The following is a 19,763-nucleotide window of genomic DNA, read 5'->3' on the forward strand; positions in this document are numbered from 1 at the left end:
TTCAAGTTGTGTGATCCAGCCAAAGCCACTTGGAAATGATCAGGTTTAGAATGTTCGGATTCAGGGGAGGTGGTGGCACAGTGAGCTAGTGGTAATTTCACTGGACCAGTAATCCAGAGACCCAGGTTACAATGATGTAGGAGCATGGGTTTGAATTCTACCATAGTAGATGTTGAAATCTGAATTCTGTGTTAAATCTGGAATTAAGATTAGATTATATTAGATTCCCTACAGTGTGGAAACCGGCCCTTCAGCCCAACCAGTCCACATCGACCCTCCGAAGAGTAACCCACCCAGACCCATTTCCCTCTGACTGATGCACCTAACATTATGGGCAATTTAGCATGGTCAATTCACTTGACCTGCACATCTTTGGATTGTGGGAGGAAACCGGAGCACCCAGAGGAAACTCTCACAGACACTGGGAGAATGTGCAAACTCCACACAGACGGTTGTCCGAGGCTGGAATTGAACCTGGGAACCTGGTGCTGTGAGGCAGCATTGCTAACCACTGAGCCACTGTGCCACCCCAAAAGCTAGTTTATTTGTGATCATGTAATAATTCTTGTAAAAACAGTTTACTAATACCCGTCAGGGAAGAAAATCTGCTGTCCTTACTTGGTCTGGTGTACACATGACTCCAGACCTAACGCAATATGGTTGACTCCTAATACCCTCCGAACTGGTCGACAGAGACAATCAATTCAAGGACAACCAGGCCTTGTCAGAAATATCCCATCCCACACAAGAATTTAAAAAACAAGTTTGTGAAGGATCTCACCATGATCGGGGTACTCAGATGTAGCCAGAGGATTACAGGGAATATGGGGAATGCTCCATTTGCAATTTCCATTTTTCCGCATCCTGCGATAGTTTTGATTTTATTTTGATAAATCGTAACAGGAAGAGTAGGAGAAGGATTAGATCACTCTGCTCCTCAACCCTGCTGCATCAATCAGTAAGATCATAGCTGATCTGATTCTGCCTGCTGCCTTGTAGACAATTTCAAATGAAATATTTTTTGCTATAACAAGTTTTTCAGTGGCTCCGACCCATGAGGTAGAAGTTACAGTGCTGACCCACACTTCGGGTAATTCAAAGCTCCTTTGAAATTCAATGGATGGGTGTCAGCATCTTTTTCCATCCCACCCCGCTTGCCCCCACCTACATATAGGAATTCTGGAAGACCATAAAACAGTCTTAAGTTAGAGGGAAAAATATTTGTCAGGCTTGTTATAGGTGTGAAAGTATTATTTACATTGCGCCCTGTCAGAATGTTAATCATAATATTCTTATTGGGAGAATAGCATGAAGATACAGAAACAAAAAACTCAACAGACTGTCAGATTAGTAGTCAGGCCACAAATCTTTCATATTCCTTACACAGTCTTTCATTTTTATATTTATCTCACATCTGCTCCCTTTTTTTTTCAGAATGATAGGTGTGAAGTTCTGTTCTCACGTTTTGTGAAAGAGCATGAACTCCTTCAAAACATAACTGTATTGCTGTGTGTACAACAAAACAATTGCATTAAGACAGCAGCAAATGCAGAGGTAGGGATCAAAATGAGCTGGATCTAAATGAACCACATTTCTGACTTGGAACGAGATTGCCACTCCTTCACTATCCCTAGTTCAAAACCCTGAAACTCCCCTCCTTACAATGTGTGTAAGTGCATCTTCAAGAAAGCAGTCAACCACCACCTTCTCAAAGGCAATTAGGAACGAATAAGCATTGAGCTTGCCAGCAACACTCACATGCCATGAATGAACTTTAAAAAAAAACGAGTGATCTACTCCTTCTCCTATTCTTCCTGTTACAATATATCAAAATAAAATCAAAACTATCGTAGGATGCTGAAAAATAGAAATTGCAAATGGAGGGAAGGATCAGAATGAATTGGCCCAGAAAGGTTTATGCTTTTATGGGAATTCCCAAGTAGATGAATGTCCATCAGTGAATGATATCACTGGAAGACTCCTGGAGTTATCCTGTTTATGCTTCAGTCTTGCTGAAGAAAGCGCAATCTTCTTATTCAAGAGACATTTATATTTTTATGAAGAAATTTGCTTTGTTCCAATAATCTTTAGATGTGGATTATGGTGATTCATGGCAGTTTACTATTTATCACCTTCTCAAGAGTTATCAGGATGGGCAATGAATGCTGATCCAGCCAGTGATGTCCTTACCCCCTGAACAAATGTATAAAAAAACTTCTTATTCTGTCAGATCATCTCAAAATCTATGGATTATGATCAGAAATGACAGTAAGTGCCCCTCCCTTCCCCTCCCCTCCAGAGTTCTGAGGCAAACTGACAAGGAGCAGAATCAATAATTTCATATTTGTTGAAACCAATTTTCTCATCTGAGACTTGCAATCACTTACATTATTAATATGAAATACAAGAATCCTTTGGTGGTTTTTTTTGCTGAATTCTGGTGCCCTGTTTACCGATAATCTTATCTCATTGTTAAACAACACCGGGGGTAAGATTTCCTGGAAGTGATTTCTACTTTTCAGTGCACCATCACATGCAAATTGATTAAAGCTTTGAAACAGGGCTCACAAGAAACCACTTCAAAATACAGCCAAATAATTACTCTCAAGAATATTCACACCAGAGACATTGTTTTGAGTCAGATCATGGGAACTGAGGGACAGTGGCATAAACAGTCAGTGGACATGAGAGACAGACACACAGTGACTATGATGTGCTGAAATATTTTAAAAGTTTCGTACAGGCTTGCGGGGGAGGGGGCGAAGAGAGAGAGAGAGAGAGAGAGAGAGAAAGACAGGTACGTAGATGAGAAAGACATGCAAAGTCAAAGTCAGAGAGAGAGAGAAAAAGAAAACTAGACATTGAGATGCACAGAGCCACACATTAAGATGGAACATATAAAGAGCAATATATAGAAATATACAGACAGAAACAAAGGTTTTGACAGCAGGAGAGATACATACACATACAGACATGTCTGTCTCTGAATCTCTCTCTCTCACACAAACACACACAAACAATGGCAAAAGTATCACTGAGGTAATAAAAGACAGTGACAGACGGCAACAGAAACATAATGGAAAACACAGAATGAGTGAGATACAGATAGAAGTGCCAACAGAGACAGAACTGCAACTTGCAGTTATACTGCACCCTTAATGGAATGCAATGTTAATGAGATGGACAGAGACATACACAGAGCAGGAATCATAGCTACAGAGAAAGAGTAATAGCTGAACAGAATGAGAAGACAGTTGGAAATAGAGAGAGAGAGAGAGAGAGACAGAGATGAAGATAAAGATAGCCACAGTGTTCTAGATATAAATCATGAAAAACAGACAAAAATGATGTAAACTGGCTCTAAAGGTTGCCTGGACAACAACAAATCTCATTTAAGTAGACTCCAAGCCAATTGTTAGTTTGTACAGAATTGGACCGGGGTAAGGATTTGCTGCAATACATTTCAATCACCCAGGATTAGAAAACGAGAGACCTAACCAGGTGTGCATTTTTCCTGATTACTGTTCACTGACCATAATTGGATGTGGAATTCAGCTAAGGAAAAGTTTAGGTTGAACTGTGATGCCCCATGTGGTAAAACAGCCCCTTGATTCTATACGGTCTTCAGTTAATAACTAAGAATCCCAACTTGGGTCGGAGAATTGAAATGTGACTGGTGCCTGTGAAACTTGTATCGTAGTGAAAGTAACAGATTCGACTGAGAATTTGAAAACAATCCAAATATTAAAACGCATTCAGCTCTAATTCTAAAAGAAAAATCAATAAGAAAATCTTTTAAAATGTCAGTGACATCGAAGGATATTGAGTCCGTGACATCTGTTTATCTCACAAGTTAGCCTGATTGTACCTCAAACACAGATTAATCTTATCGTACACACTCTGCCATTGTAACCCACACACTCTGTATTGTGTCCACAGTCATTGTAACCCACACAATGTTACTATACCTTACACACAATGTTGTTATGTCATATGTACGGTGGTACTGGATCCCATGCACAGTGCCATTGTAAACCATGGTAACCAGTGCAGAGTGCTATTGTAATCCATGCAGTTCTAATGTTTCCCATACCCTGCACCATTGTAACCCATACCCAATGTTATTCTCTTCCCCACAATGTGCCATTGTACCCTATCCTCAAGTGTTCCTCAGGGTAGTATTCTGGGCCCAACTATCTTCAACTGCTTCATCATTCACCTTCCCTCCATCATAAGTGGGATGTTCACTGATAATTGCACAACATTCAGCACCACTTGCGACTCCTTAGATACTGAAGCAGTCCATATTCAAACACAACAAGGTCTGGTCAATATCCAGGCTTGGGCTGAGAAATTGCGAGTAGCATTCGGGACACACAAATGCCAAGCTACGACCATCAACAATAACAGACAATCTAATCACTGCCCCTTGACATTTAACGGTGTTACAATCACTGAATCCCCACTATCAATATTCTCATGGTAACCATCAACCAGAAACTCACTAGATTCACCAAATAAACATAGTGGCTACAAAAGCAGGTCAGAGGCTTGGAATATTGCAGCAAGTAACTCACCGCCGAAATCCCCAAAGCCTGTCCATCATCTACAAGTCATGAGTGTGATGGAATACTCCCCACTTGCCCCTGGATGGGTGCAGCTCCAACAACACTGAAAAAGCTTGCCACCATCCAGGACAAAGCAGCCCGTTCGATTGGCACCACATCTACAAGCATCCACTCCGTCCACCACCGACACTCAGTAGCGGCAGTGTGTACTATCTAAACAGGCACGACAGGAATTCACCCAAGATCCTCAGATAGCACTTTCCAAACCCACAACCACTTCCATTCAGAAGGACAAGGGCAGCAGGTACACTGGAACCCCACCACCTGCCAGTTCGCCACCCCCACAGCCCCCAAGCCACTCACCGTCCTGACTTGGAAAAGTATCACCATTCCTTCACGGTGGCTGGGTCAAAATCCTGGATTTCCTTCCCTAATGGCATTATGGGTCAACCCACAGCAGTTCAAGGAGCCAGCTCACCACCACCTTCTCAAGGGCAACTAGGGATCGGCATTAAATGCTGACCAGCCAGTGACGCCCACAAATGAATATAAAAGAATCCACTGTGCTATCATATCTCACACACAGTGTAATCATATCCTATGCATTGTGTCACTGTATCCCATGGCATGGTCTTCACTGTAACCCATACAGTTTCATCCTATCACACACACAATAGAGGAGATATTATGGAATTTACGACAGCAGGAAGCATGGAATGTGGGGTATCTTAATCAGATTGGATATGAAATTTAAGTTTTCTGATTGTGTTATGAGATGTAGAGGTGTCTCCAGCATGATGAGCACTTCACCAGCCTGTGACAGGTTTGTACTTAAAATACATTTGCATGCTATGAATATGCACTTGCACAAAGCAGTTTTTTTCAAAAAGCCCTACCCTTGGGATAATATCAGGAGTAGATGAGAATTTTGTCGCACCCAGTTCATGATTATTGAAAGATGGTGGACACCAGTCAGCGTTGTGCAGTATTATGTAAAGTCAGCAGTTTTCCTTACAGCATAAAGGGGCAGAAGAATGGAAGCCTAAGACCAAACAGAGTGAGTCAGTGGCTCAGGAAATTGTGGAGAGAAGTGACTAAAATCAAGGATATGTATATAGGCTGATAAGTCCCCGGGGCCTGATGGTCTGCATCCCAGGGTACTGAAGAAGGTGGCTCTAAAAATCGTGGATGCATTGGCGATCATTTTCCAATGTTCTATAGTTCCTGCAGATTGGAAGGTGGCTAATGTTGTCCCACTGTTTAAGAAAGGAGGGAGAGAGAGAAAACAGAGAATTATAGACCAGTTAGTCTGACCTCAGTGGTGGGAAAAATGCTGGAGTCAATTATAAAGGACGAAATTACAACACATCTGGATAGCAGTAACAGGATAGGTCAGAGTCAGCATGGATTTATGAAGGGGAAATCATGCTTGACTAATCTTCTGGAATTTTTTGAGGATGTAACTCTGAAGATGGGCAAGGGAGATCCAGTGGATGTAGTATACCTGGACTTTCAGAAAGCCTTTGATAAAGTCCCACATAGGAGGGTAGTGAGCAAAATTAGGGCACATGGTATTTAGGGGCAAAATACTGATATGGATTGAAAATTGTTTGACTGACAGGAAACAAAGAGTAGTGATAAATGGCTCCCTTTCAGAATAGCAGGCGGTGACCAGTGGTGTGCCGCAGGGATCAGTGCTGGGACCGCAGCTTTTTACAATGTACATTAATGATATAGATGAAGGTATTAAAAGTAATATTAGTAAATTTGCTGATGACACAAAGCTGGGTGGCAGGGTGAAATGTGAGGAGGATGTTAGGAGAATACAGGGTGACCTGGACAGGTTAGGTGAGTGGACGGATGCATGGCAGATGAAATTTAATCTGGATAAATATATGGTTATCCACTTTGGTGGCAAGGACAGGAAGGTAGATTACTACCTAAATGGAGTCAAGTTAGGTAAAGGGGAAGTACAATGAGATCTGGGTGTTCTTGTACATCAGTCAATGAAAACAAGCATGCAGGTACAGCAGGCAGTGAAAAAAGCTAATAGCATGCTGGCCTCCATAATAAGAGGAATTGAGTATAGAAGCAAAGAGGTCCTTCTGCAGCTGTACAGGGCTCTGGTGAGACCGCACCTGGAGTAGTGCGCGCAGTTTTGGTCACCAAATTTGAGGAAAGACATCCTGGCTATTGAGGGAATGCAGCGTAGGTTCACGAGGTCAATTCCTGGAATGGCGGGTCTATCTTATGCTGAAAGATTGGAGCGACTGGGCTTGTATACGCGTGAGTTTAGAAGGCTGAGAGGAGATCTGATTGAGACGTATAAGATTATTAAAGGATTGGACACTCTGGAGGCAGGAAGCATGTTTCCGCTGAAGGGTGAGTCCTGAACCAGAGGATACAGTTTAAAAATAAGGGGTAGACCACTTAGAACAGAGTTGAGGAGAAACTTCTTCACCCAGAGAGTGGTGGGTGTATCAGTAGGCTGTGGAGGCCACATCTCTGGATACTTTCAAGAAAGAGTTGGATAGAGCTCTTAAAGATAGTGGAATCAAGGGTTATGGGGATAAGGCAGCAACAGGTTACTGATTGAGGATGATCAGCCATGATCATAATGAACGGTGGTGCTGGCTCGAAGGGCAAATGGCCTACTCCTGCACCTACTGTCTATTGTCTATGTATGAGACCAGAATTGGAAGAGTGCAGATATTTGGAAGGTTGTAAAGATAGAGCAGGTTACAAAGATTGGGAGGAGTAAGACCACAGAGGGATTTTAAAGCAAAGGTGAGAACTTAAAATCAAAACAATCCAGGATCAGGAAACAAATTAGGTCAGTGATCACAAAATGATCAGTGTAGTTGATGTTCAGCCAGATGGGATAAGTCAACAGGCATTATGTTGATTTGGAAATTGAGCTGTTCCCTGAGCCCACGAGTTTGTCATTTGTTGGAATATCTATTGGATTCTGTCTGAGAGACAAGGAATTGCTGTGTCAATGTTTGAGTCAAAATTCTTACCAGGTTCCATTTTGATGAGCTTTACTGCAGCCAGATTCCCAGTCTGTTTGTGTCTTGCCTAAAGATAAACACAAGAATTTTATTAAAAGGTTTCCATCTCACACGTCTTGTGAAAGAATGTAATATTACCAGACTGAGATGCACTCCAGCACCTCAATGATTTAGAAAAAATCACAGTAAGCACTTTAATGGTACAGTAAAATGTAGAGGGAGCTTTGCTTTGTATTTAACCTATGCCCTATCTACCCTTGAGGTATTTGATGGGACGGTGTACAGAGTTTTACATTGCATTGAATGTGATATCAACGCTGTAGGAAATTGTTTATTTCATGGTTGAAACTGATAGAGTCCATTCACTGTTCCATTCCACATGTAGACTGGTGTGGTTGTCAGACTGATGTGTGAACTTGCAAACCAACAGTTAAAGGTTAAGCTAATGTCTGTGGGGCAACACTTGACTGAGAATGAGTCACCAATGACTTCAGCATTACTCAGACTCAATAACTGGGATGAATGGCTAGTCCACACACCCGTGCACACATAATAGATGGGATGTTGATCTTTGGTTTGTACCAGCCCAATAGATTGATGACCTTCAGTGCCTCTGACCAGTACTTCTCACCATCAGATTTACAATGACAGTTTCACTTCTGGAAGGAGCTCCAGACCCTGAATCTCAATTACCCGGTCGTAAACCTGCCCCCTCCACTTGGCATGGAGCATAGCCATCCCAAAAGTCTCTACATCAGAAGATTCAAGCTACATTCTAGAGACTGGAAGACAAATTTGATGCTGGAACTCCAGTACTGCATGGAATACTACACTGTTGCCAGGATATTGTCTTTCAGATGTGACATTAAGCTTAGTATCCAACTGCCCTCTCAAGTAGACACAAGAAATCGTGAGGCAATCTTTTGAGAAAAACATGGCAGTTTTCTCTGGTCAATGTTCATCCCTCAACCAAGATTACAATAACGATTATGTAGTTATTATCACATTGCTGTTTGTGGGAGCTTGCTGTGCAAAGGTTCAGCTGTGTTTTCTACATGACAAAGGTGACTATCCCTCAAAAGTATTTATTGGCCAAAAAGCAGTTTGGGGTTGTGCAAAGGTTGTGAAAGTTTCTTTCTTTCAGATTTGGACAACGAGCTCAAGATTCAATCTGACCACAGAAATTAACATTTTGCTCACGGTGCCTTCTGACTTAAGAGTCACAGAGTCTTAAAATTCTACAGCACAGAAACAGACCCTTCGGTCCGACTTGTCCATGCTGACCAGATATCCTAATTAATCTAGTCCCATTTGCCAGCACTTGGCCCATATCCCTCTAAACACTTCCTATACATATATATCAAGATGTCTTTTAAGTTTTGTTATTGTACCAGCCTCTACCACTTCCTCTGACAGCTCATTCCAGACATGCATCACCCTCTGCATGAAAGAGTTGCCTCTTAGATCCCTTTTAAATCTTTCTCCTCTCACTTTAAACCTACGACCTCTAGTTCTGGACTCCCCACACCAAGGAAAAGACCTTGGCTATTCACCCTTTCCACACCCCTCATTATTTTATAAATGTCTATAAGGTCGCCCCTCAGCTTTTCATACTCCAAGGAAAATAGCCCCAGCCTATTCAGCCCCTCCCTTTAGCTCAAACCCTCCAATCCTAACAACATCCTTGTGAATCTCTTCTAAACCCTTTCAAGTTTTAGAATCATAGAGATGTACAGCATGGAAACAGACCTTTCGGTCCAGCCTGTCCGTGCCGACCAAATATCCCAACCCAATCTAGTCCCACCTGCCAGCACCCGGCCCATATCCCTCCAAACCCTTCCTATTCATATACCCATCCAAATGCCTCTTAAATGTTGCAATTGTACCAGCCTCCACCACTTCCTCTGGCAGCTCACTCCATACGTGTACCACCTTCTGTATGAAAAGGTTGCCCCTTAGGTCTCTTTCATATCTTTCCCCTCTCAAAATAAACCTATACCCTCTAGTTCTGGACTCCCTGACCCCAGGGTAAACCTCTATAAGGTCAGCCCTCAGCCTCCGACACTCCAGGGAAAACAACCCCAGCCTGTTCAGCCTCTCCCTGTAGCTCAAATCCTCCAACCCCGGCAATATCCTTGTAAATCTTTTCTGAACCCTTTCAAGTTTCACAACATCTTTCCGATAGGAAGGAGACCAGAATTGCACGCAATATTCCAAGAGTGACCTAACCAATGTCCTGTACAGCTGCAACATGACCTCCCAACTCCTGTACTTGGTACTCTGACCATTAAACGAAAGCATACCAAACGCCTTCTTCACTATCCTATCTACCTGCGACTCCACTTTCAAGGAGCTATGAACCTGCACTCCAAGGTCTCTTTGTTCAGCAACACACCCTATGACTTTACCATTAAATGTAGAAGTCATGCTAAGATTTGCTTTCGCAAAATGCAGCACCTCGCATTTATCTGAATTAAACTCCATCAGCCACTTCTCAGCCCATTGGCCCATCTGGTCCAGATCCTGTTGTAATCTGAGGAAACCCTCTTCGCTGTCGACTACACCTGCAATTTTGGTGTCATCTACAAACTTACTAACTGTACTTCTTATGCTCGCATCCAAATCATTTATGTAAATGACAAAAAGTAGTGGGCCCAGCACTGGTCACAGGCCTCCAGTCTGAAAAACAATCCTCCACCACCACCCTCTGTCTTCTACCTTTGAGCCAGTTCTGTATCCAAATGGCTACTTATCCCTGTATTCCCTGAGATCTAACCTTGCTAATTAGTCTCCCATGGGGAACCTTGTCGAACGCCTTACTGAAGTTCATATGGATCACATCTACTGCTCTGCCCTCATCAATCTTCTTTGTTACTTCTTCAAAAAACTCGATCAAGTTTGTGAGACATGATTTCCCACGCACAAAGCCATGTTGACTATCCCAAATCAGTCCTTGCCTTTCCAAATACATGTACATCCTGTCCCTCAGGATTCCCTCCAACAACTTGCCCACCGCTGAGGTCAGGCTCACCGGTCTATAGTTCCCTGGCTTGTCTTTACCGCACAACATTATTCCTAGAGCAGGGAGACCAGAAATGCCTGCAATATTCCAAAAGTGGCCTAAACAATGACCTGTACAGCTGCAACATGTCATCCCAACTCCTATACTCAGTGCACTGACCAATGAAGGCAAGCTTACCAAATGCCTTCTACATGCAATTCTACTTTCAATGAACTATGAACCTGCACTCCAAGGTCTCTTTATTCAGCATCACTTCCCAGGACCTTATCATTAAATGTAGAAGTCCTCTGATTTGTCTTTCCAAATGCAGCACCTCACATTTATCTTAGTTAAACTCCATCTGCCGCTCCTCAGCCCATTGGCCTATCTAATCAAGATCCCATTGTAATCTTCTTCGCTGTCCACTACACCTCCAATTTTGGTGTCACCTGCAAACTTACTAACTGTACCTCCAATGTTCACATCCAAATCATTTATATAAATGACAGAAAGCAGTGAACCCAGCACCGATCATTGTAGCACAGGTCTCCAGTCTGAAAAACAACCCTCCACCACCGCCCTGAATCTTCTACCATTGAGCCAATTTTGTATCCAAATGTCTAGTTCTCCATGTATTCTATGTGATCTAATCTTGCTCGTCAGTCTACCATGAGGAACACCTTACTGTAGTCCATATAGATCATGTCCACCACTCTGCCCTCATCAATCCTCTTCGTTACTTCTTCAATAAACTCAATTAAGTCAGTGAGACATGATATCCCATGCACAAAACCATACTGGCTATCCTTAGACAGTCCTTGCCTTTCCAAGTTCATGTAAATCCTGTCCTCGGGATTCCCTCCAATAACTTGCCCACCACCGATGTCAGGCTTACTGGTCTATAATTCCCTGGTTTTTCCTTACCATCTTTTTCAAATAGTGGCACAATATTAGACAATCTCCAGTCTTCTGGCACCTCACCTGTGGCTATCAATGATACAAATATCTCAGCAAGGGGTCTAGCTTCCCACAGAGTTCTAGGGTTCTCCTGAATGGATCCTGGGATTTATCCACGTCTCTGCATTTTAAGACATCCAGCACCACCTCCTCTGTAATATGGACATTGTTCAAGATGTCACTATTTATTTCCCCATGTTCTCTATCACCCATATCCTTCTCCACAGTTAACACGGATGCAAAATTCTTGTTTAGTATTTCTCTCATCTCCCGTGGTTCCACATATATAGACAGCCTTGCTGATTCTTAAGGGGCCCTTTTGTCTTCCTAGTGTCCTTAATGTAATTATAGAATGCCTTTGTATTCTCCTTAACCACATTTGCTAAAGCTATCTCATGTCCCCTTTTTGCTCTCCTGATTTCCCTGTATGTATACTCCTACTGCCTTTATACACTTCTAGGGATTCACTCAATCTCTGCTGTCTATTTCTAACATATGCTTCCTTCTTATTCTTGACAAAAACCCCAATTTCTCTAGTCATCCAGCATTCCCTATATCTACAAGCCTTCCCCTCCACCCTAACAGGAATATACTGTCTCTGGATTCATTATCTCATTTTTCAAGGCTTCCCATTTTCCAACTGTCCCTTTCCCTGCCAACATTCGCCCCCAATCAACTTTTGAAAGTTCTCTAGGCAAAACTGAGGTTTGCAGATGCTGGAGATCAGAGTCAAGACTAGAGCGGTGCTGGAAAAGCACAGCAGGTCAGGCAGCATCCAAGGAGCAGGAAAAATCAACTTTTTGGGCAGGAACCCTTAATCAGTTATTATAGTTATGGCAACCTAGCATTGCCAGGATGCTGCCTTTGAAGCAGCATTTGGTCCACTGCATTTCCGCATGCCTGAGGAGAGATCCACCAGGTAGTGTGATTTTAGTGGTGGCTAAAATGTTGCAGGCAGTTTTCAAAGCACAGGATGACAAATGGATCCCTCGAGGCTGACCACATAAAGGTACATTCATAGGTACCAGATCAACCACAATCTTTGCTTGGACTGTATGTCATCTGGAGGCTGTCAGTGCACCAGACTGGAGATGGTTCCAGTCTGTACACTGACTGCATTGCAGATATGAGGTCAGAAATGAACTTTTAACAATGTTAATGACAGTGAAAACATTGAGTTTTAATCTGATGCACTTTTGGGATAGGCCAATGATTTCAAACCCTTTCTCCCTTTAATAGATGTTGGTTAATAGTCTCGCAATCCAGCCCCCTCACTACAACTCAGGCATCAACCCACTCAGTACAAACTGCAGCAGTGGAACAGTTGCTAATAGCTCTCTTACAACAACAAGCTTCCATTACAACAATAAACAAGTAAACAGGAAGTTACATTCTGAACCAGTTCATAACAGGAACCAGCATTGTTGACAGCAATATGTCGTGATGGGGTCATTGTCATCAGTTGTGGTCATCAGTGTTAAACAAAAGAGCAACTGGTCAGTAGAGTCCCCAACATATCACAATGAGCTGCTTAGCTAACTCAGGACAGGAAGCAAGATGTCACATTTTCATAGCACCTTCCAAAACCACAGGACGTCCAAACACATCTTACAACCAAATGTGTACCTTCAAAACATATTAATTGTTGTAATGTTGGAAACCATGGCATTTGTACACAATAAAATCTCTCAAATACCAATGCAATACTGATCAGCAATGCTTTCTTTTGGTGATGGTTGAAATAAGGTTGTTGGGCAATATATTGAGGTGGATACACTCGTGGTATTTTGATTAGAATCCTAGAGGGTTATTAAAACTGACAATGTTTAGGCTATCAGATTTGTGAAAAGCTCATGTCAGCCAATTTGGAAATGACTCATTGAATTGTCTCCACAGTCCAAGTTAAGGAAACTGTCAGGAGGCAGTTAGGTAGAATCCCAAGGAGCTGAGATGGGTGGACTTGAGTCCAGTGTTGGGAAACAGGTCAAAATTTTGTGTGCTGTGTGTTTTGGAGATTATTTTGTTGTATATATTTAGATGGCTTAATCTGTTGTTTTTCTTTTGTGTAATCAACTTCTGTTCAGTTGTTTAAAAATCACAGCCTTATGTGACTATGTCTCAGTGACAAACCACTACATTAACAAACGAAACAAAACAAAAATCGATCAAGCCAGATTTCATTCTGGAATCTGACTTGTCCCGTAGCTCAGTTCATAACAAAAGTCTCATTCAATCACTCACTCCTGAACCTCCTATGCTGCAGGGAATACAAACCTAGTTTATGTGGTCTCTCCTCATAATCCAACCAATGGAGACATGGAGTCCATTATAAAAGATTTATTAGCAGAGCACTTGCTAAACAATGACAGGATTGGGCAAAGTCAGCAAGGATTTATGAAAGGGAAACCATGTTTTATAGATCTACTTGAATTTTCCAAGGATGCAACTGGTAGAGTTGATATCAGGAACCAGTCAAGGTGGTTCACTTGGACTTTCAGAGGGCTTTCGATAAGGTGCCACATAAGAAATTAACATGTAATTAAATCACATGGGATTGAGGGCAGTGTACTGACATGGATAGAGAACTGGGTGGAGAACTACAGACAAGAAACAAACAGTAGGAATAAACAAGTAGCAGCCAGCATTGCAGAGATGAGTGCTTGGAACCAGCTATTCACAATATGTATTCATGATTTAAATGAGGAAACTAAATATAATATCTCCAAGTTTGCAGATGACACAAAGCTGAGTGGGAGAGTAAACAGTGAGGAGGATGCAGAGATGCTTCATTGTGATTTGGACAAATTGAGTGAATGGTGAAATGCATGCCTGTTGATATATAATGTGAATAATGTGAGATTATCTACTTTGGTAGCAAAACAGGAAGGCAGATTATTATCTGAATAGCAATAGCTTGGGAAAGTGAGAGGTGCAAAGAAACTTGGTGTCCTAGAACACCAGTCATTGGAAGTAAGCATGCAAGTGGAGCAGGCGTTGAAGAATGTTATGTTGGCCTTCATTGCGAGAAGATTGGAATGCTGGATTAGGATATCTTGCTGCAATTGTACAGGGCCTTGGTGAGACCATACCTGGAGCACTGAGCGCAGTTTTGGTCTCTTTATCCAAGGAAGGATGTTCTGGCTATGGAAGGAGTGCAACAAAGGTATACCAGACTGATTCCTAGGATGGCAGGACTGATGTATGAGGAAAGACTGGATCAGTTAGGGCTATTTTCACTGGAGTTTAGAAGAATGAAGTTGGATTTTCATAGAAACCTATAAAATTCTAACAGGACTGTACAGGATAAATGCAGGAAGACTTGCTGATGACTAGGGAGTCAAGAACCAGAAGTCACAGCCTAACGATATGAGTTAGGTATTTTTAGGTCTGAGATAAGGGGAAATTTCTTCACCCAGAGAGTGATGAGCTTGTGGAATCTTCTACCATAGAAAGGGGTTGAGGTCAAAACATCCAATGCTCTCAAGGAGGATATAGTTTTTAGAACTAAAAGGATCAAAGGGTATGAGGCTAAAGTGGGAACATGGTATGATCATATTTAATAGCCTACTCCTACTCCTTTTTTCTCGGTTTCAATGATCTGGTTATGGATCTTCACTATCACCTTCCAAATATACTTTTTCTTAGGTGTGGTGCCCAGAATTGTACATAGTATTCCAGATTTTATCAGAGTTTTTTTTTATTGCCGTCCCTTTATGTTCTATCCTTTCACCAACTCATCTAAAAGACAGCACAACGTCAATACTGTATTTGAAGTGTCACCATAGATTTATGAGTTCTGGAATAGGAATTGAAGCCACAACCTTCTGATTCAGGACTTGGAAAAATAAAAGCAAAAGAAAAATAAATATCTGAAGCACTTTATATGTTTTTAGTGTATTGCTTCACGGCCTATTAACCTCATGAAGTGTTATCCATGTTCTAACGTAGAGAAATATAGATCTACTATAGCAAAGTCTAATTCTAGACTACACTGTCAGTCTGTTTGAGATGTGTGCTTACTTTATTGGTTGTTCTTTTAAGAAAGAGGAACTCATAGAAATGGGGAAAGGCCCAAAGACCCAAACCAAATTTGTCACCACTTCACAAAACACTATCATTGAGTCTGCAAGCATGATACCCGGCTTCCTGTCCCTCACAGTTTAATTCTCCACCGTGCTCCCACTCCGACCTTTCAGTCCTTTGCCTGCTGTAATTTTCCACTGTGACGTTAGGGAGGAAGTTGCCCCTGGAGTTCTCAATATTGATACTGTGGTCAAAGATGCACAAGGAAACCTCCAGCTAATAACCATGAACTGCTCCCTTTGGCCGAGGTATCATGCTGAAAACCATTCAGAGGAGGCACTGAGAGTGACAAGAGCACATCATGTGTTTTAAATGGCTGAGTTCAATGTCCATCATCAAGAGTGGCTTTGCAGCATCATTAATGACTGAGCTGGCCAGTGTTAAAAGACACAACTCACATAGATGTATCTGTTCATGACAGCATTGGTAAGACTGACTGCTGCACTGTCTTTATGAAGATGAAGCCTAGTCTTCACATTGAGATTATCCTCCCCCTTGTGTGGCATTACTTCTGTTTTGAACAGATCTAGCAACTCAAGACTGGGCATCCATAAGGCGCTGTGGGCCATCAGCATAGCAGAACTCTACTCTAAAACAATCTTCAACCTCCTAACCTTGCATATTCCTCCATGCTACCATGACTATCAAGCTAGTTCAATGAAGAATACAAAAAGGCATGGTAGGAACAGCATCAGGCATACCTAAAAATGAGGTATCAATCTGGTGAAGCTACAAAGCAAGACTATTCCCATGCCAAGCAGCAAATGATAGATAGGGTTAAGCAATTTCACAACCAACGGATCAGATCTAAGCCCTGCAGTCCTCCCACATGGAGTTGTGAATAGCAGTAAACAATTAAACAATTCACTAGAGGAGTAGGTTCTGCAAATATCCCCATTCTAAATATTGGTGGAGCCGAGCATATCGGTGCAAAAGATAAGACTGACATATTTACAACAACAGTCTTCAGCCAAAAGTACCAATTGGATGATCTATCTTAGCCTCCTCCAGAGATCTCCAGCATCACAGTATTCCATTATGCAATTCAATCCATATTGCAGCCTTGGTTCAAGTGGACAAAAGAGTTGAATTCCAGAGGTGTAATAATAATGACTGTCCTTGACATCAATGCCATATTTGACTGGGTGTGGCATCAAGGATCCTCAGCAAAATTAGCTTCAGTTGGAATAAGGAGGAAAATTATTTGCTGGTTGGAGTCATACCTAACACATGAAAGATGGCTGTTGTTGTTGGAGTTCAGTCATCTTAGATCTAGGACATCTATGCAGGAGTTCTTCAGAATAATGTCCTAGGCCCAGCTGCTTCATCAAAGACCATCAAAGGTCAGAAGTGATAATATGCAACCTTCAGCAAACAATGTTCAACACCATTCATGACTCCTCAGATACTGAAGCAGTTCATATACATATTCAGCAATACCTAAATAATATCCAGATTTCAGCTGACAAGTAGCAAACAATATCTATGTCATACAAGTGCCAAGCAATGACCACTTCCAATAAGACAGAATCTAATCATCACCCTTTGATATTCAATGGCACTGTCATCACTGAATACCCCAGTATCAACATCCTGGGAGTTACTATTAACCAGAAACTGAAGTGGACTTGAAATGAATTCACTAGAGACTTTTACATCTGTGATACAGGTGACCTCATAAGGTGTTGAGCTGGACCATCCAATTAACATTTCTGTCCAAGATAATTGTTGACACTTCAGCCTTATGTTTTGCACTCACATACTGGGCTCCCTCATTGTTGAGAATTTTTAAAATACTTCGATGGGTTACCCAAGAACCCAGTGGCTTGCTGGACAATTTCAGTGTTAATTTAATAGTTAACAACATTGCTATGGGTTTGGAGGCACATATAGATTAGATAAGGTAGATATATTAGATTTCCTTCCCTAAAGACATTTATGAACAAGAAGGGTTTTAACAAGAATCAATGTTAGTTTCCTGGTTACCATCACTGAGATGAGATTTAAATTCCAGATTTGTGAACGGAATTTAAATTCCACCAGCTGCCATGGTGGGACTTGAACGATTCGCGTGGGCCTCTGTATTACTAGTCCAGTGACATTACCATTACAGTAACTCTATGTTTTCTTCTCTTAATTGTTTGAGCATCAACTATTATGTAATATTGGATGTGGCAGGACTGGTTTAAGGATCACTTAGCTCAGTCAGTTTCTATTTAGCTTCACCAGATGGATATTTATTTTATTTAGATGTGTCATACATACTCTCTTACATGCCTCATTGAATCAGGGCTGACCACCTGCTCGGTGGTCATGGTGGAGTGAGGGTTACACAAGCCATCAAGTTACAGATCACAGAGGATTACAATTCTGCTGATGATCCACTTGCATGTGAATGCAGTAGCGAACTGTTCGACTTGTCTCAGTGGGAGTGAGACTGTACATGAAAATTCAGGGCTTGTCTGCCATTAAATTGGAGTTCTGACTTTGATGAGATACTGAATGGTTTCACAGTGAAGCTTTATGCCAAATAATAATGCTGTGTTTTGGGCCTAGCAAACTTGCACTACCCTCTCTGCTGGTTTTATGCAAATAACACTTCCTGTTCATGAGGTGCACAAGTGCAATGCATGGGCTGCAACTACAGCAGCACTTCCAATCTGACAAAACAACAGTGATTGACCGAGAGAAAACCACAACACTAACTGCAGAGCGCCAGCTTAGAGTATCCCATCTGTGCCAGAGAAGATGGTTAATGTAAGGAAATTGGTATTCCTACTGACAGGAGCTACAATTCAAAAAGAAAGCTAGCAGTTTCAGTGGTATAGATATATATTTGAAAATCAATTTAACAATTTTCAGGAAAAAGAAAGGTTCAACAAAGAAAATAATCCGTTAAACTTACACCTCTCCCCTCCAACCACCCACTTTCTGTCTATCCCCAAACATCATTTAACCCACCTTCTCTGCATACCCCTTAAGTCCATGAACATTCCTCCCCCATCCTCAGCACATTCTACACAGGGTTCATTGACAGTATACTGAGCTGCTGCATCTCTGCCTGGTTCAGGAATTGCACTGTCTCGGATCATTAAGAACCTACATCGGATAGTGAGGACACCTGAGAAGATCATTGGGCTCTCACTTACCTCCATTACAGACATTTACACCACACACTTCATCCGAAAGGCTAAGAACATTGTGGAAGATCCCACACACCATTCACCCAAACTCTTCTCCCTCCTGCCATCTGGCAGAAGATACCGGAGCATACGGTCTCTCACGTCCAGACTGTGCAATAGTCTCATCCCCCAAGCTGTCAGGCTCCTATAATCAGACTCTTTCCCATCTGAAACTCTTTGCATGACTTTGAATTGCTGCTAGAAATATGTCTATTATTTATCATTCTTCTATTACACTGTAACTTGCAGGTCTTGTACTTCTTATGTGCTTTATGCCATGTACGATTGTGTAGTTAGTGCTGTTCATGTAGCACCCTCAGTCCTGGAGGAACGCTGTCTCGTTTTTACTGTAGCAGTTGTATATGGTAGAAATGATAAATAAAGAGCTACTCTCTCTCTCTCTCTCTCGCTCTCTCTCTAATCTACTGTATCCCTCAACTCCACCCCCTCCTTTTTCAGTATTTTATTCTTGGAGTGATGGGCATGAGAACAGAGTAATTTGCAAGAATATAGGAACACGAAGATGTCATTTATCCCCAGCCTATTCTATCAGTCAGTGAGACTATAGTTGATCTGCAATCTTACTCCAAATACCCAACTTTGTACCATAATCCTTCATACTTTCAGTGAACAAAAACCTCTCAATCTCAGTTTTTATATTAACAATTTGCCTTGCATTAACTGGCATGTGTGGAAGAGACTTCCAAATTTCTATCACCTTTGCATGTAGAAATGTTTTCTGATTTCACTCCTTCTGAGAAGCCAAGTTCCATGTTCACTGATCCTAGATATCAAACCCCTGAAAGTCATCTCTACCTACGTACCAAGACAAGCAGATGAGGGAGAAGGGAATAAAACATAACGTTGACAGACATAATGTTGCCTACCACTTCAACACACCACCTCGTTCCCTGGCCACCATCCCTATCTCAGGCTTGCTGCAGTGTTTCAGCAAAACTCC

General features: G+C 41.8%; 1 protein-coding gene across 2 annotated transcripts in view; it reads right to left on the reverse strand.

The window, feature by feature from the left end:
* The window catches only part of LOC140454496 (mitogen-activated protein kinase kinase kinase kinase 5-like), a 122,884-nt gene that overhangs the window by 85,481 nt on the left and 17,640 nt on the right, over positions 1-19,763 (reverse strand). For both annotated transcript variants that reach the window (XM_072549295.1, XM_072549294.1), the window contains exon 2: positions 7,589-7,646. In XM_072549295.1, coding sequence (XP_072405396.1) covers positions 7,589-7,646 — 58 coding nt within the window. The remainder of the gene's footprint in view (positions 1-7,588; positions 7,647-19,763) is intronic.

The sequence above is a fragment of the Chiloscyllium punctatum genome, chromosome 29 (assembly GCF_047496795.1).
Source record: "Chiloscyllium punctatum isolate Juve2018m chromosome 29, sChiPun1.3, whole genome shotgun sequence".
NCBI lineage: Eukaryota > Metazoa > Chordata > Chondrichthyes > Orectolobiformes > Hemiscylliidae > Chiloscyllium > Chiloscyllium punctatum.